General features: G+C 53.5%; 1 protein-coding gene across 12 annotated transcripts in view; it reads left to right on the forward strand.

Annotated features, from left to right (window-relative positions):
* Nucleotides 1–21011, forward strand: part of PLEKHA5 (pleckstrin homology domain containing A5) — a 205309-nt gene that overhangs the window by 125517 nt on the left and 58781 nt on the right. For 9 of the 12 annotated variants that reach the window (XR_008626951.1, XR_008626952.1, XR_008626953.1 and 6 more), the window contains 5 exons: nucleotides 4187–4287; nucleotides 8315–8430; nucleotides 8678–8695; nucleotides 12623–13090; nucleotides 16733–17129. Coding sequence is in view for 9 of the 12 variants with exons in the window: in XM_055118299.1 (XP_054974274.1) it covers nucleotides 4187–4287; nucleotides 8315–8430; nucleotides 8678–8695; nucleotides 12623–13090; nucleotides 16733–17129 (1100 nt within the window). In the remaining 3 variants the exon portion in view is untranslated. The remainder of the gene's footprint in view (nucleotides 1–4186; nucleotides 4288–8314; nucleotides 8431–8677; nucleotides 8696–12622; nucleotides 13091–16732; nucleotides 17130–21011) is intronic. The other 3 variants (XM_055118300.1, XM_055118302.1, XM_055118304.1) reach the window with 1 other exon arrangement.

The raw sequence follows: 21011 nt of genomic DNA on the forward strand, positions 1-21011 counted from the left end.
GAAAATGCAGAAGTGCAGGAGCGCCATTTCACCCAGCCGCCGCTTCAGACGGCCGGAGAGAGCTAGAATAATCTATTTTCTCTCTTGGGCACCAGGAAACGTCAGAATTTAAATGAAAAACTATCTGATTTCCATGAACGCTCAACTGAGTCACCCCTCAAAAAGCCAAGCTTGGGGAGCTGGAGTGATAGCACAGTGGGTAGGGCGTTTGCCTTGCACGTGGCCGACCCGGGTTCGATTCCCAGCATCCCATATGGTCCCCCGAGCACCACCAGGGGTAATTCCTGAGTGCAGAGCCAGGAGTGACCCCTGTGCATCACTGGGTGTGACCCAACAAGCAAAAAAAAAAAACAAGCTTGGGTTTTTGAGGGGTGACTCAGTTGAGCCTGACACTCCAGGGGGTTGTTTCTTCTCTTCCCAATGGGGTCACCTGAGGCATCGGGGAGCAGGGGCAAGGGACGGTCCATCACTTTGCCCGCCCGCACTTGCGCCCTCCCCCTTCTCTGCTGCTCTGGTGCCCCGCCGAGATGAGGGACCATTGCTTTGTGCTGCCGTTAGGGCACTGACGTGCAGGGGACACTCAGGATTCTCTGACGGGCCAGTCGCGTCTCCCAGACAGGACACAGTAGAACGGGAACAAGTGACGTGCCACAGGGCGGTGGCAAGTAGCGATCCCGCCATGGCCAAGTACTGGCCGGCACTGGACCTCTCGGCAGAGCTCGCTGTGGGTCCCGATCCTTCCAGCGGGTGTTTATTGAGCAGCACCCGGGAAGTGCACGTCCTGGAGAGTCGGGAAAACCGGAAACGCGCCCACAGAACTGCTTTGTAGAAAGGACACCTGTCGTAGCCTCACACATGCGAAGCAGACACTCCTGGTGCAAGGAAAGCCGGCAGCCACATCCCTGCCACCACCCCTCAAATAATCCCAACCCCTTTCTCACATCATACACAAAGAATTAATTCCAGTTGAACTAATTTTAGATCTTTTTACAAAGGACTTTATGTGCAGCTTGATGTGTTCACTGACGGTTTTTGTAAGATTGGGATAGGCTAGGTCAGTCGACTGTTAACGTATAGTGACTAAGATGACGAGGGTATTCTTCAGAGGAATAGAGTGTATCGATTATGGCCAAAGCACAATGCAATGAGTGGGAAAAAACTCTGCGGCCTTGACATTTCTCTGGACTTAGTTACTAAAATACTAAAATACAGAAATCCAAAACTATGCTGCTGCTGGTGCGGCCTCCTGACCTCATATCTCTTCATTGTCAGCAATGGAAAACAAATTACCAAACGCTTTCTTTTCAGCAGATCGACTTTAGGGGGGAGAAACTCCAAATCAATAATAGTGAATTTTTTGTTTAAATATTGAATGTAATCAAAGTAAAGTGAAAGTAAAGTGAAATTTACCAGTTACACATGCCTGCGGGGCGGGGGGCTGGGGAGGTGGGGGAAGGGGGGAGGTATATCGTGATTCTTGGTGGTGGAATATGTGCACTGGTGAAGGGATGGGTGTTTGAGCATTGTATAACTGAGACTTAAACCTGAAAGCTTTGCAACTTTCCACATGGTGAATCAATAAAAGAATTTAAAAAAAAACTCTGCGGCCGGGGCTCTAGAAGGAGGCCACGCCCCTTTTGAGGCCACGCCCCCTGACGTGTGGCCACGCCCCTAACACCCTGGTGGGGAGGGAAAGTGAAGGCCGCTGCTGCAGGGAGAGAGTGAGGCGCGCGGGAGGGGCCTGGGGTCTCCAGACCCCAAAGCGCGGGCGTGGGGGAGATCGCTGCGTTCCTTGGCAGGGGGCAGAGTCTCGGTCGGAATGTCCCAAGTTACCTGGTCAGGCGGGTAGGGAAAGTGAAGGCCGCCGTGAACTAATTTTAGATATTAGACCCGAACGCGTAAAACGTACCGTGGAAGCACCTGAGAGCGTCCCCAGAGACATCCTCAGTGATTCCATGTCAGTTGGCTCAGAAAAGTAGAGCAAAGTGAAACAAATTTAACTACATCCAACAACAACAAAAAAAGTTTCTACACTGTGAAAGAAATGGAATAAAAATAAACCGAAATAAAATAGACACTCTACTGAGTGGAAGAAAATACTCGCCACAGCCCGGAGAGAAAGAGGGCTCCTATCCAAGGCTGAGCACTCATCAAACTTGCTCACACCCCTTGGGAAAGAGGGAGAGGAACTGACTGAGCACTTCGCAGAAGGCATACGGATGGCCACTGAGCTTAAGGAAAGTGTCTCTCAGGGGGCCGGAGGGATAGCACAGCGGGGAGGGCGTTTGCCTTGCACGTGGCCGACCCGGGTTCGATCCCCGGCATCCCATATGGTCCCCCAAGCACCGCCAGGAGTAATTCCTGAGTGCAAAGCCAGGAGTAACCCCTGAGCATCGCTGGGTGTGACCCAAAAAGCAAAAAAAAAAAAAGTGTCTCTCAGACAAACAGCCCAGCTTTTCACAGCTCTTCTCAGAAGAGACGCCAAGCCGATGATACTACTCGGCACACGGTTCTCTGGGGCCGGGCAGACACGCACCCCCACACACACACTATACCCCGTTAGTGCCAGAAGCCTGACAGACACAACCCACATCCCCACCGCGTAAACAACGGCCTGGCCTCCCAGCTTCGCCACTAATCTCAGTAGAGGCCCAGCTGGAAGAATCCTCTCAGCGCCTCACCTTCTGCAGAGAGCTCCACACTCCACAATACCGCCAGCCCAGTGGGAGCACTGCAGATTAGATGGGAAAGGAGCATAGGCGCCCACTATGCTCAGTAAACAAAAGCAGTCACATAGAAGGCTCAGCCAGCAATAAACAGCTCGGTAAATCCTCGAACAATGACTTTAATCACCCCTCTGTGAGGTGTAACAATTTTCACACATTTCCTCTTACTGGACTATTTTTTTTATTATTCCACGTAGCTTTTTGTTGTAATAAGCCATATCAAATAAGTGATGTTGTGCCTGCTAAGGGGGGCAGGCTTGGGGGTGGGGGGGGCTGCGGACAGTGGGGTGGGGGGGGAAAGGCCACACTGGGGTTGGGGTTGGAACGTTGAATGCCTGAAGCAACTGTATTGTGAGTAACTTTGTAAACCACGTTGTTCTGACACCCAAGGACAGTAGATACAAGGATCAGGAAGATTACCCCATAGCTGGAAGCCTGCTTCGTGAGCGGAGGGGAGAAGGCAGATGGAATAGAGAATGGGATCACTAAGAAAATGATGGCTGGAGGAACCAGTTGGGATGGGAGATGCATGCGGAAAGTAGATAATGGACCAAACATGATGACCTCTCAGTGTCTGTGTTACAAGCCATAATGCCCAAAAGTAGAGAGAGAGTATGGGGAATATTGTCTGCAACAGACATAGGCAGAGGGTGGGAAAAGGGGTGGGGGGAGTATACCTGGGATATTGGTGGTGGGGAATGTGCACTGGTGGAGGGATGGGTGCTTGATCATTGTGAGATTGGAACCCAAACATGAAAGCTTGTAACTACCTCATGATGATTCAATAAAATAAAAAATTAAAAACAAAAAACAAAAAACACGGTGTTCTAAATAAGGTTAGAAAACATAGTCAACTGCAGGAAATGCAAACCCAAGTGACAGTGAGATATCACCTTGCACCAGTGAGAATGACATATATCCAAAAGGTGGGAAACAGCCAGTGCCGGTCGGGGTGTGGTGACAGGGAACCCCGTCTGCTCGGCCTCTGGAGAACAGCATGGAGACTTGTCAGAAATTAAGACGAGCTCCTATCGAGCCCAACAATTCCACTTCTTAGCACCTACCCCAAGAACACAAAAACAGTCATTCAAAAAGACATTTGCGTTCCTGTGTCCATTGCAGTCCTGTTCAGAATCGCCAAAACCTGGAGACAACGCAAATGCCTAATAATGCATGAGTAAAGAAACCACCACACGTATACTCAGTGTGGTACAGAGCTGCTGCATTTCTGCGATATTAATATTAACAGTATCGTATGTCATCGTGCCTTTTTTTCAGGTAAAGAATACGTATAGTTAGGGTATTTCATATTTCCCCTTTAAAACAAGGAGCTGCCTGCTCCATGCATGAATTCGTTTGGTTTGTGAATACAAAACTTTTCACTCGGTCACATTATGTCTTGAGAAATTGTCTTTTATTCCTTGAGAATATTCTAAATCAGATTTAAAATTATTTTTTAGATGAAAAAGAAGAAGGTATCTTGGGAAGTATCCTGCTGCCGAGTTTTCAGATTGCTCTGCTTTCCTCCGAGGATCACATCAATCGCAAATACGCTTTTAAGGTAAGGAAGTCATTCTTCTTAATTCTCTAGAGTGATAGTCATATTTTTAGACTGATTGAAAATGGGTGTTAGGGGCTGGCACAATAGCACAGCAGGTGGGGCGTTTGCCTTGCACACGGCCGACCCGGGTTCAATCCCCAGCATCCCATATGGTCCCCTGAGCACCACCAGGAGTAATTCCTGAGTGCAAAGCCAGGAGTAACCCCTGTGCATTGCCGGGTGTGACCCAAAAAGAAAAAAAATACGAAAGAAAAATGGGTGTTAGTCTTTAGATTATTGTAAAAGAACTACTTCTATTGCAATCATTTTTCCACTTAAAAATCTATTGTGAATGGCAGTCTGGTTGTTTAGGAAATTTGGTTCATTGTGTTGTTGTTTTTGTTTTCAAACCACACCTGTTGGTTCTGGAGGCAACTCCCAGCTAAGTGCTCAGGAGCCATAAGGTGCTCGGGATCAAACCTGGGACTCTCACATACAAAACGTGTGCTCTCCAAACCTAGGAAGGCAACACTGGCTGTCTTCCCAGCCAGTGTTTGGGTTTTTTCTTAATAAATGTGTGGAAAAAGAATAGTATAGACAACTTACATGTAAATTTGTGACCCTATAGACTATTTGCCATGATGATCATGGGTCTGAGTACTTCATGACCTTCCAGTACTTGGGGGAGAATATTGGGGTGGATGGCGTGGAGGAGTTCCCACACCCAGCCTTGCTTGGGCATCGCCCTGGCTCTGTGCTCAGGAGCATCCTTGGAGGTGCCCAAGCACCCAGATGTGGTGCTGGAGATTGAACTGGGTCGACTGTGCGCAGGACAAGCACTTTCCCCCGAGACTGTCTCTCCTGTGCTGTCGCTGAGGGATTTTTCATTCCCGGGTGCTCCCGAAGGCTGCTCGGGAAGAGGTCTCTGTGTTGCTTTGCACACCCGGCTGACGTGCCCGGGCTGTGGAGGAGGAAGGGCGGCAGGGGCATCCGGTGGAGGGGGGTGCTCAGGGGCCGCCCTGTGCCGTGGGTGTCTGAGCGAGGGCCTGCGGTGTCATCACGGCCCTGCGCTTTACTCCCCTGAACTAGACGTCAGTGCCAAGTTCAACAGGGATAACCGGAAACGTAGCTTCTTGAAGTTCCTGTGTAGAACTATTTACCATGATGATGCTGTTGTTTTGGTTAAAAGATTTTGTTGTTGTTCATCAACTTTTTCACTAAATTTGCCCTGTTGGTCGGGCGTTTTGCTGTTTGTAAGACTCCTAAAAAATGAAAGTGATCAGAACCGTTGAGAACATTTTCGCTAATATTTTGGTGTGATTGTAGTTTTAGCTGTGGCACCAGCACTAACTTCTTTTTCAAATTCTTCCTTCTGTGGTGGTGTCTCCTGTGAATTTATGAGCCTCTTTTCACTATGGGTCTGCTGGTGTTGATGCTGCAGTTGTCGTAGTGGTAAGTAGACTGGGAAACCGGTGTTCCTGTTAGCGTGCTGGCGCGTGGCGCGTGGGGCTGGGGAGTCTCCGAGTCTGGTTTATGGTTGAGCCTTGGCTCCCCCCCACCACCACCCCCCCCCCCCCGCTCTTCTACGGCTATTGCTCCAGACCCCATCCAGGATGCCCAGTGACCCTTCCTGCTGGATTCAGTTTGTTTGTTCTTAATTTGATGTGGGGGGTTATTGTTGGGTCAAGTTCATCTGTGCTCAGAGCCTGGCAGTGCTGGGTGGGGGACCACATGTGGTGCCAGGTTCCAAACTGGGATGGACCACATGTAAGGCAGCCGCTTCACCTCGTTTTAAGAACCGGGAGCCTTATTGGGAGTCCTTTTGAAGGGGACAGCGGAAGCATTCCCTGCAGTGTTCAGAGGTCACTCCCGGCTCTGTGCTCAGGAGCCAGGCCTGGCAGTATTTAGGGGACTGTGCTACTAGGAACTCAAGACAGGTTTGCACCCATAGCCACCTGCAAAGAAGGTGCCTTCCCTTCTGTCAACAGCCCCTTGAGGTACTTCCTTGAAATTGTTTCCCTAGATAGTTTTACCTCTCTCCTGTGTGGTCAAGAATTTGTTACATAAATATTTTGAGCAGTAGCACAGCAGGTAGGACTTTGCTTTGCATGCAGCCGACCCGGGTTCAATTCCTCTGTCCCTCTCGGAGAGCCCGGCAAACTACCGAGAGTATCCCGCCTGCACTGGCAAGCTCCCTGTGCCATATTTGCTATGTCAAAAACAGTAACAACAGGGGCTGGAGCAATAGCACAACGGGTAGGGCGTTTGCCTTGCACACGGCCGACCCGGGTTCGATTCCCAGCATCCCATATGGTCCCCTGAGCACTGCCAGGAGTAACTCCTGAGTGCAAAGCCAGGAGGTAACCCTTGTGCATTGCCAGGTGTGACCCCAAAAAAAAAAAACAAAGAAAAAAAACAGTAACAACAAGTCTCACCACGGAGACGTTACTCGTGCCCGCTCAAGCAAATCGATGAGCAGCGGGATGACAGTGCTCCAGTGCTCATCTTATTAGGTGTATTTATGGAAATGTGTCTGATTCAGAGAAAATAAAACCCGGAGAAACGGAAGTGGAAGCGTTGTGGGTGGAGCAGTCTGGAGTGCGGGGCTGGCGCCAGGCACATCCCTGGGATCCGCTCTGCACCGAGGCCCCTGGCATGCCACGAGTGCGTCACCCGCGACTGACAGAACACTTGGTCCTCTTGGCGCGGCCCTGATGCTCGCCCCCTCCGGGACCCTGTCCCCGCTGTCACCTGCCTCCGGGATTCTGTGCGTCCTGGTCCTCCCTGGCCCTGCCCACCCCGTGCCCGCAGCCCCTCCACCCCCTTTCTTTCTTTCTGTTCCTCTGCAGCAGGGAAACCAGCAACACGGCCGGCCCGTAGCCCCTCCTTGTCTCCTGGCTCTTGTATTTGGGGGCTACACGTGGCTCTGCTGGGGATCGAACCTGGCCTCCTGCGTTCGCCCTTGGGCTCTCGACCGACCCCCTCTTTGTGTGTCTTGAACCCAGTCATTCCCCTTTTGGCCCTGACGCTCAGGAGGAAACACTCACAAGAGCATTGGGGCATCGGTGACGGTTTCGTGTGTGCGCATCGGTGTTGATGAGGGCTAGAGCAGACGCTCGGCCAGCAGCCCCGTCTGAAGTCCCATGCTTCCCTTCTTCCCTCCCTCATGGTCTCTGTCGCTCTCCGTCCCGGCCCCTGGGGAGCTGGCCCCCGAGGTCAGTGCCCAGCGCTGCCGGGTGTGGCCCTGATATTTGAAAAACAAAGCTCAATATTTCTCTCTGTTAAGATTGCATCATTGAGGGGCTGGAGCGATAGCACAACGGGTAGGGTGTTTGCCTTGCTCGCGGCTGACCCTGGTTCGATTCCCAGCATCCCATATGGTCCCCATAGCACCGCCAGGAGTAATTCCTGAGTGCAGAGCCAGGAGTAACCCCTGTGCATCGCCAGGTGTGACCCAAAAAGCAAAAAATATATAAATAAATAAAGATTGCATCATTGGGGCTGGAGCAATAGCACAGCGGGGAGGGTGTTTGCCTTGCACACGGCCAACCTGGGTTCGATTCCCAGCATCCTACAAGGTCCCCCGAGCATCGCCAGGAGTAATTTCTGAGTGCAGAGTCAGGAGGAACCCCTGTGCATCACTGGGTGCAACCAAAAAAAAAGATTGCATCATTTTTTGGTAATCATCTGTTTCCACCCCCCCCCGCTTTTTTTTTTTTTTTATTTTTTGGGGGTCACGCGCAGTGATGCTCGGGGTTCCTTCTGGCTCTGCACTCAGGAAATTAGTCCTGGCGGTGCTCAGGGGACCATAGGGGATGCCGGGGATCGAACCCAGCTTGCCCACGTGCGAGGCAAACGCCCTCCCTGCTGTACCATCACCCCGGGCCCTGAAATCCTCCATTTTTCTCTCTCCCTCTAGAAGACCCCTGTTGGCTGCCTTGGCGTCTCGGTAGAGCAGCGGCTGATGGACCCGGGCAGGCTCTGACCTTGCTTTTCCCTCCGCAGATCCCGTGCCTTGACTGAGAGTGACCGTGCCGTTTCCCACCAGGCAGCCCACCCAAACATGCGGACCTATTACTTCTGCACCGACACAGGCAAGGAGATGGAGCTGTGGATGAAAGCCATGCTGGACGCCGCCCTGGTCCAGACGGAGCCCGTGAAAAGGTACCGGCTCCCGGGGCGCCGCGCCAGAGCCAGCCGGTGCCATGGCACGGGGTCATTGCAGCAGGCAGGACGCGGGACCGCTCGGCCCCCGGCCAGCGAGGGTTTGCTCGCGTTCCGTGCGGAGTCCGTGCTCTTAGTTAGGACCCGCATGTGCTCCCACCCCTCCTCTCACCCATCTTCACCTGTCAGCATCCCCGGGCGAATGCAGAACCCTAACAGACCCACTGAATGTTCTTTCTTCTTGCAGAATTACCTTTAACTTCCGGTAAGTACATTCTTGTTTTTTTTTCTCCCCATTGTTATCGTAAAACTACAGAAGATGCGGTTCCTTAACGGTCCCAAGTCTTACAAGAGAGTTGATACTCGCACCGCTAAGTTCTTGGTGGTTTAAATTTTACCTTGCAAGTTTTTGAAGTTTATAAAATTATAGTGAAATGGGTGGATTTTTCTTTTTCCCCCTCCGGCATTTTGTGGTTAATTCTTAGTCTCATCATTAGTGTTTTTAGAAAGCAGCTCCGGTACTTATAAGTATATCGACTTCCTGATGAGTTTCACCTTCTTTTGAAATGACAAGAGTCCGTGATAATATAAACATGTACTGTTAAAATTATTTATAGTTTTCTTTTTTTTCCCTGCTCGAACAGATGAGTCTTTTTTAATTTTTTCTTTTTGGGTCACACCCGGCCATACTCGGGGGTTATTCCTGGCTCATGCACTCAGGAATTTCTCGTGGCGGTGCTCAGGGGACCCTATGGGATGCTGGGAATCAAACCTGGGTTGGCCGCGTACAAGGTAAATGCCCTTCCTGCTGAGCTATCGCTCCACCCCCAGATAATCATTTTAATATCCATTCATATAGAGATATTGGACCCTGTTCTTAGAAAATAGCAGTTCAGGGCCAGAGTGATAGTATGGTGGGTAAGACATTTGCCTTGCACACGACCAACCCAGGTTCCATCCCAGGCATCCCATACTGTCCCTAAGCCCGCCAGGAGTAATTCCTGAGCACAGAGCCAGGATTGAGTCCTGAACAGCACCACGTATGACCCAAAAACAAATCAAAAAAATAAAGAATGAAAAAAAAGAAAGAAGCAGCTCTTCCCTGTGCATATTCTAGACTCGAAGCTAATCAAGGATACATCTGCTATTGAAATTCCACGTTTGAAAATGACGTGGAAAAAAAACATAAAGCTGAGATGATTTGCACTCTAGACCTAAGGCAGGATGTAGGTGAAAATGATTTAAAATCTTCAGTGGTTTTAACTTGAGGGTCCTATTTTGGAAGGATTAGTTTCTAACATAGAAATTTATGTAATAACTAAAACATTCCATTTCCAGATCATTTCAGTGTTGTACGCTATACTTATCTCGGAAGTTCTGCTTATGTTTTATTTTCTTTTCCTGTGCTCCCTACTCCGCAATACGATCATTTCTAAGCTGAGTAATAAAGGTGACGGTGCATTCTCTGGTTTGCTTGCCGGCGACCTGTTCGCTGATTGTGGGGCCATAATCATTTTCAGCCTGGGATGGTATGCTGTGCTTGGTAGCAAAGAATTGTTTGGGGTTTTTTTTTTCTTTTTGGGTCACACCTGGCAGTGCACAAGGGTTACTCCTGGCTTTGCACTCAGGAATCGCCCCTGGCGGTGCTCAGGGGACGATATGGGATGCTGGGAATTGAACTCAGTTTGGCTGCGTGCAAGGCAAACACCCTACCTGCTGTGCTATCACTCCAGCCCCCCAGGGTTTGTTTGTTTTTTTTAGTTTATTATTTAATGTTTATTTTTTCGTGGAGGCACCATGATTTACAGAGTTACTCGTGATTGGGTGTCATGACTGGGCTCCAGGCACACAGTGTCCCAGGACCCATGCCTTCACCAGCAGTGACCTTTATGGCAGGCATCTTATTTTCTCTCCCTTAGGCACTGCGGTTTGCAGGCCTGACTGTTACTGATGTGCTTTCGTGCATAACTCTTTACCCCAGTTTAGTACCCTCCCCTCATCCCGAGGGACCGAATCCCTCCCGTTGCCTTGGCGTTCCTTCCTTTCCTGTTTCCTGCTGAAGACCAGGGCTCCTGTCTTGTGTCTTTGTTCCCATTGTCTTTGGGGCAGTTGTTAGTCCCCGGCCTGCCAGTGTCATTCACCCTGACCCTGCAGAAATCCTGTCTTTTATCCACTTCCAGCTGTGGCTACTTCTCTCTCGCCCTGTTCGTGGTGATCGTCCAAGTGGAAGTTGCCTAGTAGTTCTCATAATCATTTCAGAAGCCTAACGAGGTTTTGTTTGCCTGTTTTGAAGGGAGTCAGCTCTCGGTGCTGCATGGCCAGAACATTGACTAGTAAAATTTATCAGAACATCCCACCTAAGAAATAAAACATCAGCCCAAACTACAGAGCTTGTTTCTTCAAAAGCCTTAAACTTGCACTGGGCTATGGTGTCATAATTCCCTTCCTGTGGTGTTATCATTGATGACATTTTAAAAAGATCATTCTCGGGGCTGGAGCAATAGCACAGCGGGTAGGGCGTTTGCCTTGCATGCAGTCGACCCAGGTTTGATTCCCAGCATCCCATATGGTCCCCTGAGCACCGCCAGGAGTAACCCCTATGCATCGCCAGGTGTGACCCAAAAAGCAAAAAAAAAAAAAAGATTTTCTCCTAGGGGCCAGAGAGATAGCACAGTGGGTGGGGCTTGCCTTGCCAGCGTCCCATATGGTCTCCCAATCCCCACTGTAACCCCTTGAGTGCAGAGCCAGGAGTAAGCCCTGAGCACGGCCAGATATGACCCAACCCACCCCCCAAAAAAGATAATCTTCTATCCATTAAAAAAGAGAGATAAGCATCTTCCATCTTGGCCCTTTGGCCTGTTGTTTTCATTTTCTGTCTTTCCAGGCATCTTTTGCAATAACTGAGATGTCACTTTTTTTTTCCCCCAATTGAATTGAGCTTTCTGCGTTATTTATGTTACCTTACATACATTTCCAGGTCCGTTTCACTGCATGTGGAGAGGAGTCAGTCCACGTGACCTTTTCCTGTCACACTCCTTAAATGACAAGGCTTTGGAAAACATGAAGAGGGTGGGAGGGAAAGAGGCAGTGTGGTTCTAATCTAAAATAGTCCCTGTAGCTGGGATAAAGATAACCGAGTCTAAAATATCTGGTTTTGTGTATTTGATATTCAGCGTTAAAACCACAAGCACCACCCACCCCTCATTTCGCAAGGATAAATATGCTTTGGCTGTGAATCGGCTCTGACTTCCTCTCCAAAGGCAGCGGCCACATAACCTGCCCGAGTCAATGTGCCCCGGGCTCCAGAGGAACCTGTTTCTCACCTGGGGGCAGCGGCTGACAGCCCAGCCGGCCCCGGCCTCGGGGGTTCCTCAGGAAGCCAGTCCCGTGTCGTCACTTCTGCTCTCCCCCTTCCGACTCCCACCCGTGTGGGTTGCTGTGGGGACGCAGCACTAGCAGATGCAGGCGTCCCCCGCGGAGATCCAACAGGGGTGCCCTTGGGGACGAAGGCCCGGAGGGCCGACCGCCCCTGCCAGCCACCCAGAGTGGCATAGTCTTGGCAGTTCTCGGCTTGGTCATGTCAGAGCCTGGAAGCGATTGGTCTCAGGAAAACCCATGCTCCTCCCAAGGGTCCCAAAGATAGAGCAGCTGGAGCGGTGAGCAGTGAGGCTGCTGGCACCAGATTCCAGCCCCTCGGAGCTGGGCACAGGGACTGGTGACGGAGGCGGGGGGGCCGACTGCACGCGTCCATGTTCTTGGCTCGGGACGTTGACAGCCTCAAACTGTAGTTTCCCGGGTGTCAGTTTCCCACAACCAGGCCCCCCATGAGCTCGTCTGGAAAGGGGCTCATCCTCCTGGCCCCGGGCGAGCCTGTGTTCCCCGGTGCCCAGTGGCCCCATCGCGTGTAGAATATGTCACAGTCCCCTTCAGCACTCATCACTCTGGCTCTCTCTTCTCGTCTGCCCGCCCCGTCTGCTGGCGGGCTGGGCTTTCCCTCCCCCAACACTGGGCATCTCTGCAGGCCTGGACGCTGTGAGCCTGTTGGGTTTTGGGGGTGTGTTGGGTATTTTTGTTTGTTTGTTTGTCAAGTCCAGGGTATATTTTTTTTTTTTATGGCTTCCCTAGATTGAATCCCGGAAGTGAACTGTCTCTCTTCGCTGGGTTCACTCTGATTTTCCTTCTCTGATTTCAGAGTAGACAAGGTCGCGTCGGAAATTGCGTCAACGAAAGAAATCAATAACATCCCCAATCACCGAGTACTGATCAAGCCCGAGGCCCAGAACAACCAGAAGAACAGGGAACTGAGCAGAAACGAGGAAAAAAAGGCGCTCGAGGCTGAAAAATACGGCTTTCAGAAGGACGGCCAGGAGAGGCCCTTAACGAAAATCAACAGCGTCAAGTTGAACTCGCTGGCGTCTGAGTATGACGGCGGGGCCGCCTGCCCGGCCCAGACCGGGCACTACCGGCCCGTCAACGTGAATAGTTTCGAGAGCAAAACGGTCAACGTCAGCTTGGCAGACCTCCGAGGCGGGAACCCTCCCAACCCCGGGCCGCTGCACGCGGAGGCGGAGCGCGCGCTGCAGAGAACGAATTCCATGCAGCAGCTGGAGCAGTGGATTAAAATCCAGAAGGGCAGAGGGCACGAGGAGGAGGCCCGGGGGTAAGCGTCTGGGCTCTCCGCGCCACGAACCGCACTCGGCTCACCGAAAGCAGGGGCGTAGAGGGCGTGGGTCTCGCTTCTCGGGTGTTTATTAGAATTCCGGCGCCCTGCGTTCTCGCCCGGCCTGAGTCTCAACCCTGCAGTGTGCACGCGGCCACCCTCCCTGCCATGCCCCTGCGGCCCAAGTTGCAAATATTTTGAATACAGAGGAATGCACGGCGTTTTTACAGCTGTAAAAGTGTCTTCGTAGGGGCGTTGGGGGTGATAGCACAGCGGGTAGGGAGTTGGCCTTGCATGGGGCCCACCCAGGTTTGATTCCTGGCATTCCATAGGGTCCCCCGAGCACCGCCAGGAGTAATTCCTGAGTGCAGAGCCAGGAGTAACCCCGACATCACTGGGTGTGACCCCAAATACACACCACACACACACACACACACACACACACATATATCACTATCATTGTCATCCCGTTGCTCATCAATTTGCTCGAGCGGGCACCAGTAACGTCTTCATTGTGAGACTCGCTGTTACTATTTTTAGCATATCGAATTCCCCACGGGGAGCTTGCCAGGCTCTGCCGTGCGGGCGAGATACTCTCGGTAGCTTGCCAGGCTCTCCAAGAGGGTGGAGGAATTGAACATGCTTCTTCAAGTGCTGCCAGGTATGGCAGAAAGAATCATGGCCACAGTGACAGCGGCACCAGCAGGACCTAGTGTGGCCAGGGGGGCGGCTCAGCAGTGGAGCACTTGGCTTGCACTGGGGAGCCCTGGGCTCAGGGCCGTCACCACCGAGAAACGAGCAGGCAGCGATATCTTGAGGCATCATCGCCTGGTGACACAGATGACGGGCCCTGGCACAGAGGCTGGCTCCGCGTCCCAGCAGGAGAGCATAGGACAAGTCTGGCCCCGTGTGGTGCGGCCCCGAGAGCACCATCTCGGAGTCTCCTTCCCACCTGGCTGTTTCCCCGCTCTGTCGGAGGCGTGATTCCTAGCCTCTCTCTGGTTTGTGTCAAGGTGACGTGAGCTGTCCCGCCTCGGTGCCACCTGTGCTCTTTCTGTCTCTTCACCCAGAAGGCCCGTGACAGATGTGAGCACAGGGACCAGAGCCGTAGTGTGGCAGGGAGGGCACTTGCCTGGCCTGTGGCGGACCCAGCTTTGATCCCCAGCGTCCAGTATGGTGCCCCAAGTCCCCACCAGGAGTGATTCCTGGGTGCAGGGCCAGGACTAAGTCCTGAGCACCACCAGGCGTGTGGCCCAAACACCTAAACAAAGCTGTGTCACTGTATCACTGTATCACTGTAATCCCATTGCTCACCGATTTGCTTGCTCGAGCGGGCACCAGTCACGTCTCCATTGTGAGACTTGTTGTTACTGTTTTTGGCATATCGAATACGCCATGGGGAGCTTGCCAGGCTCTGCCGTGCAGGCGGGATACTCTCGGTAGCTTGCCGGGCTCTCCGAGAGGGACAGAGGAATCGAACCCAGCTGGGCCAGGTGCAAGGCAAACGCCCTACCCTCTGTGCTATAACAAATGTATAAAAAGTAACAAAGTAAACGACCACATTGGCAGCTTTGCTCACAGAAATACTCTGACGGAAATACTGCGTCAGTGTTTCTGCAGTAACAGGTGTCTGGGGCAGAAGAGACTCTGGCATCGGCTTTCAGAAACTCAGCGGTTTGGTCAGTAACTTGCGCATGAGTCCCACAGCCCTTGTGGCCCTGTGCCAAGGGTGTTTGCTTAGACCCAGTAGGCGGCAGCAGATGGACTGTGTGGAGAGGAGCATGACAGCAGACAGCGTGAGAAAGGCGTTACTGCAGCCTTGAGAGCGGCGGGCAGGCGTCTGGGCTTCTGGGGCACCCAGCTCCCGCGTGTTTGGTTCACCCGGTGACACTCGATACAGGATATGAACTTATGCCAGGGGGGTGGAAGTGGAAGTTGAATACCTGTGTGATCTTCCCGTGCTTATTGTTGTTCAAAGGTCGTGTTTGCACTGAGAGTTAGAATTGAAGCTGTTGGCCTCTAACTCGGCCCGGTGTAAGATGATGAAGAAACACAAAAGCTAACCTAGTATCTTTTTAAGTATTCTAATTTTATTCCTCGATAGCACAGCGGTAGGGCTTTTGCCTTTCACGAGGCCAACCCGAGTTCGATTCTTCCACCCCTCTCAGAAAGCCCGGCAAGCTACCGAGAGTATCGAGCCCGTGCGGCAGAGCCTGGCAGGCTATCCGTGCACATTGGATATGCCAAAGAGAGTAACAATAAGTCTCTCAATGAGAGATGTTACTGGTGCCCGCTCGAACAAATCGATGAGCAACGGGATGACAGTGACAGTGATACTTTGAATAATCTGTTAGCATCTTTTTTGGAGGGAGGGAACACCCAGTGATGCTCAGGGGTTACTCCTGGCTCTGCACTCAGGAACGCTTCATGGTGATGCTCTGGGTACCATATAGGATGCTGGAGATCAAACCTAGATCTGCTGTGTGCACGGATTAACTTAATACTGTACTATCTCTGCAGCCTCTATTCTATTAACATCTTAAAAGAATTATATTTGGGGCTGGAGTGATAGCACAGCGGGTAGGGCGTTTGCCTTGCACGCGGCCGACCCGGGTTCGATTCCCAGCATCCCATATGGTCCCCTGAGCACCGCCAGGAGTAATTCCTGAGTGCAGAGCTAGGAGTAACCCCTGTGCATCGCCGGGTGTGACCCAAAAAGCAAAAAAAAAAAAAAAAAAAAAAGAATTATATTTTAGATGCACATGAATAATTTTTAATCTTGGTTGTTGTGTTGTTTTTGCTTCACACCCATGGGTGCTCAGGACTTACTCCTGGCTCTGTCCTCAGAGATCATCCTGGCAGTGCTTGGGAAGCCATAGGGGATGCCGGGGATCGAACCCGGGTCTGCCGTGTACAAGCAAGCACCCAATCTGCTGCGCTCTCTTCTCTCTCCGGCCCCCTTTATAAAGCCTTGCAGTGATTTGGTTGGGGGTTTGGTTTCAAGGGTGGGAGCTTCCGGTGGATCTGAACCTGAGACTCCCACACACCAAGCACGCACTCCAGCCCGTTAAGCCATCTTCAGGGTGCCAGGCGGGGTGTGGGGAGACAGGCTGCGGGGCCAACCCGGGCCCTGGGTGTGGGGGAACTCTGTGGGGTGCGAGGCTGGGTGCAGGACTGGGGGAGGGCCAGGGCGCAGGGAATAAGGTGCGGGTCTAGGGTGTTGTGGGTCTGGCCAGGGTGCAGGGTGGTTTGCAGGCCAGGGCGAGGGGGTGCAGGGCTGGTTGGGGGGCCTGGGGTTTGGGGCAGGGGGCGGGGCCTGGGTGCAGGGCCGAAGCCGGGGTGGTGGGGAGGGCGGGGCAGGATGCAGGACGCAGGGCGGGAACTGGGGTACCAGTTGGGATATGGGGCGGGGTGCCGGCCTGGGGGCGGGCCCTGGGCGCAGGACGGGATATGGGGTGCGGGTCTGGGGTGTGGGTCTGGCCTGGGTGCGGGCCGGGCTGCAGGGCCGGTACGGGGGTCGGGTGCAGGGCCTGGGTGCAAGTGGAAGCCCGGTTTGGGGGTGGGGGGCGGGGCCCGGGGTGCAGGGCTGGGGCGGGGCGGGGCGGGGGGCGCCCGGCTCACGCCCGGCCCTGTCCCCCGCAGGCTGGTGTCGTACCAGACGCTGCCCCGGAACATGCCGAGCCACCGCGCGCCGCCGGCCGCCCGCTACCCCGAGGGCTACCGCACGCTGCCCCGCAACAGCAAGGCGCGGCCCGAGAGCGTGTGCGGCGCGGGGCCCTGCGCGCACGAGCCGCCCGAGGACAAGCGCCGCTCGCTGCGCGACGACACCATGTGGCAGCTGTACGAGTGGCAGCAGCGGCAGTTCTACAGCAAGCAGGGCACGCTGCCGCGCCCCGGCGCCCCGCACGGGGGCCCCGAGCCCGCCTCGCCCCCCTACGCGCCCTACTCCCCGACGCGCGCCTTCCGCAACGACCTCGCCTCGCCCCTGCAGCGCGGGGACGTCACCGTGGACCGCAGGCACCGGGCCCAGCACCCCAAGGTAGGCCGCGCGGGCTGGGCGTCACCGCCGCCCCAACCCCTCGCCACGCACCCTGCACCACTGGCGGCCCCCACCCCCCAAAGCATCCAGTGCATGACTCTCCCCTCCCCCCCACGCCCGCCTCTTAGGCCCTGTCTGGTGCCAGGCCACCAGTGCCGCCTGGTCTGCTGGCGTTTGAGTTGGTGGCCGGCGTGGTGGGGAGTGACGGAAGCAAATCCAGAGCCACCGGCTTCTGGGACCTCTGGGGGAGGCTCTGAGCTGGGCGGGGAAGGATGGTTCCTGCCCCGTCATTGGGGGGGGGGGGGGTTGTTTGGGGCTTAGGCCTGGCTGTGCACAGGGATCTCTCCTAGCAGGCTTGGGGGCCGTTTGGGGTGCCCGAGACGGAGCCCAGATTGCCTAAACCCCGTTACTATCTCTCTGGCCTGGGCTGTTCCATTAGTCACATTAGTTAGGAGTTAGTAAGTCCCAAGAAACTTCTTTCAGAGAAGGTTTTTGTTTGTCCCACCCAGAAATGGCACCTTGATCTCCGTCGTAACCAAGTTCAGTGTTTTCTCGCTTAATACGTTCAAAAGCTAAACCAGAGCCAAAGTGATGGTGTAACAGGCAGGGCGCGTGCCTTGCCTGCAGCCGGCCCAGGTTCAATCCCTGGCACCCTAATGGAGCCCAGTACCACCGGGAGTGGTCCCTGAGTGCAGAGCCAAGAGTCAGCCCTGAGCACCGGCGAGTGTGGTCCAAGAACAAAACCAGATAAATCAAACTTACTGAGAAATGAGACGATTAAAGACAAGATAATAGTCAAGAGAAATCCAGCTTTATACTATAGACCAAAACCATTTCAGCAGCATAAATAACAAATATGAAATGTGTGTGTTATATCCATCTTCCAGCCAGTTAAATTCCTCCTCCCAGAACTCTCCTGCATTGCCAGATTTTTCTCTTCCTGGGCGTGAACAGCGATGCCCAGGGCTTCCTCCTGGCTCTGTGCTCAGGGGCCATCCCGGCAGGCTGGGAGGGACCATATGGGATGCAGGGATCAAACCCAGGTCGACTACAGGGGACAAGTGCCCTGGTGCTCTACCAACTCTCCACGCCCCTTCAGTCTTGCTTTTTGTTTTGTTTTGTTTTGTTTTTCATTTTTTCATTTTTCATTTTTTTTGTTTTTGTTTTTTTCAAACAGAAACAAAAGATTGTTTTGTTTTTCATTTTTCTGAGAGGGTGGGGACTGTAGTTGGTATTCAGAGTTCAAACTCGGGGCTCCCACAGCTCTTGGAGCCGTCTCCCGGGTCCCCTCAGACCCTCTCGCCCCAAATATTCTCCTATTCTAACTTTGCAGAAATGGTGGTGGGAAATCCTGGTGCCAGGCACAGCGGGTAAGGCACTTGCCTTGCACACAGCAGACCCGAGTTCAATCCCCGTCATCCCGGATGGTCCCCTGAGCACCACCAGGAGTAATTCCTGAGTGCAGAGCTAGGAGTAACCCCTGAGCATCGCTGGGTGTGGCCCCCAAAATCAGAAAAACACAAAGATACTGGTGCACTGGTGCCTTGAGTCAGGGAGTGGCTCTAGCCGCGCCTCATTCCTGCTGCAATTCCTCACCCAAACTCTCAGCAAGAATAAATAATGCCCCAGGTTTGCTCAGAAACCCCCTGAGGGGAGCCCCAGAGATGGCCCCAAGGGCTGGGGTGCCTGCTTTGTCTTGGGGGGGTGGGGCTTATTTTGGTTCCAAGCCCCACCTGGCCCCTAACACAGGAGCAGTGCTGGGCGTGGTAAGGGGGGAGGGTAAATAAATAAATAAATAAATAAATAAATCCCTTTGATGAAGCAGTTAAAGATAATTGGACTCCAGCAAGGCCTCAAGTTAATCTCCTGTGAGGTGCAAGGCGAAATGAACTAAAAGTATTTCTCTTACATGCCAGAGTGCTCATGGCTGTCTCCGGGAGGAGAACCCGCGTGATTGTTCTAGTAGCACGCTGAGCTTGCCCGTTTCGTCAGGGCTTTCCAGCAGGAGCGCAGATGCCCAGTTCGAGGCTGTCAGGGTTTGGGGTTTGCTAGGAGCTTTCTCACAGTGGAATAGGGGCCTTTCGGCCCGTGGGGAACATCTTCGTCTCCATCACTGATGACAGCAGTCCCCTGAGCACCGCCAGGAGTAACCGCCCTCTCCCCCCGACCCCCCCCAAGCACTGACCCAGAGGCAGCCCCCCCCATTACTCCCGGGTGTGGCCCTCAAGACCAGAGCAGCAACGGCAACAAAAAGAGTGTTGGAAACCTCCTATCTGCCGCCAAGACAGTGAAGGTTTTCCAGTGCCTCAAGCCCAGTGGTCAGTAGTGACCTATGGCCCCCGGCGGCCTATTGCAGCCCCCTAGGCATGTAACCCCCTTGCCAACGTGTGTCGGGGCTTCGTGTACTAAAGTGTGTCACCTTCTGAGCAGGCGCCCGAGAGCCAGTGCTTCCCACATGCCCAGGGGCTGGGATTTCAGAGTCCTGAGAAAGTGGAAGATGATGTTTAACATGCAAATCAGCCCATGCATGTTAATGTAGCAGCAGGGAGAGTTAGTCGTCTTGGAGCTGCGGAAGCCACTTTGCGGCTAACCTTCAGGAAGGGCCGTTTTGGAGCTTTAGTGCAGTTTCAGAAATGAATCTATAATCGGCCAGAAAAGCTATTAAGGTCCGTCTCCCCTTTTCCAAACACATTTATCAAGAGTGAATTTTCTTCTTCGCGCTCTTCTCCTGAAGGAGATCCTAACCGCAGGCGGGGGCCGGAAGCAGAGAAGGGAATCCAGCCAGCGTTGCTTTTTGGGGTGTTGATGGGTTTTGGGACCACACCCGGCCGGGCTCAGGGCTCTGTACGAAAGATTTAGTCCTGATGGTGCTCAGGGGGGCTGTTACTCCCAACTCTGCACTCAGAGATCACTCCTGGTGGGCTCGGGACCCTATGGGGTGCTGGGGAATCGAACCCAGTCGGCCACATGCAAGGCAAGCGCCCTACGCGCTGTAGTATCGCTCTGGCCCCCAGAGTTGGAGTTGGTTTTATTCCCTCCCCGCGCCTATACTGCGGCTCCTTATTCTGACAGGGTCTCTCCGTGTGTGTGTGTGTGTATGAGACACACACACACACACACCTGGCTGGGGCAGCGTGCCGGCTGGCAGGTCAGGCTCTGGCACCCGCTCTCAACCTTGGTGCTCCCCCACACGCAGGCTCCCTCCAGCCTCGTGCCTGTGGTGCTCACCTGGGCCTCGGCAGGCCTCACACACAGCCTTGTCCGAGGTCTCGCTCCTGGCCCTGGTGCTCACACGGCCTCTTGGTAGCGGTGCTTGCTGGCGGCCACACCCGCGCACGCGCGCTTTCTGCGTGTAGCCAGAAATCACTTCACTCACTCGCATCCCCGGGGCTCCCCGGGAGAAGAGCTGCCAGGATCTCCCTCGCTGTGGGTGCGACCCCGGGGGTTGAACTCAAAACCACATGCCCTGTGCCCTGCGGGCGCCCGGCCAGGCCTTCCACAGAGTCCCAGAACTTTTTTTATTTTTATTTTTATTTGATTTTATTTTATTTCTTTTTGCTTTTTGGGTCACACCCAGCGATGCACAGGGGTTCCTCCTGGCTCTGCACTCAGGAATTACTCCTGGCGGTGCTCAGGGGACCATATAGGATGCTAGGAGTCGAACCCAGGTCGGCTGCGTGCAAGGCAAACGCCCTCCCCGCTGTGCTATCGATCCAGCCCCACTTTTTTTTTATTTTAAAGCTGATCTTGGAGGGCCAGAGAGATCATAGAGCAGGCACTGCCCTTGCCTCGCACGCTGCTGACCCAGGATCGATCCCCGGCACCCCACAGGGCCCCCCCAAGCCCACCAGGAGTGATCTCTAGTGCGAAGTTAGGAGGAAC

Source organism: Sorex araneus, chromosome 10, assembly GCF_027595985.1.
Source record: "Sorex araneus isolate mSorAra2 chromosome 10, mSorAra2.pri, whole genome shotgun sequence".
Taxonomy (NCBI): Eukaryota; Metazoa; Chordata; class Mammalia; order Eulipotyphla; family Soricidae; genus Sorex; species Sorex araneus.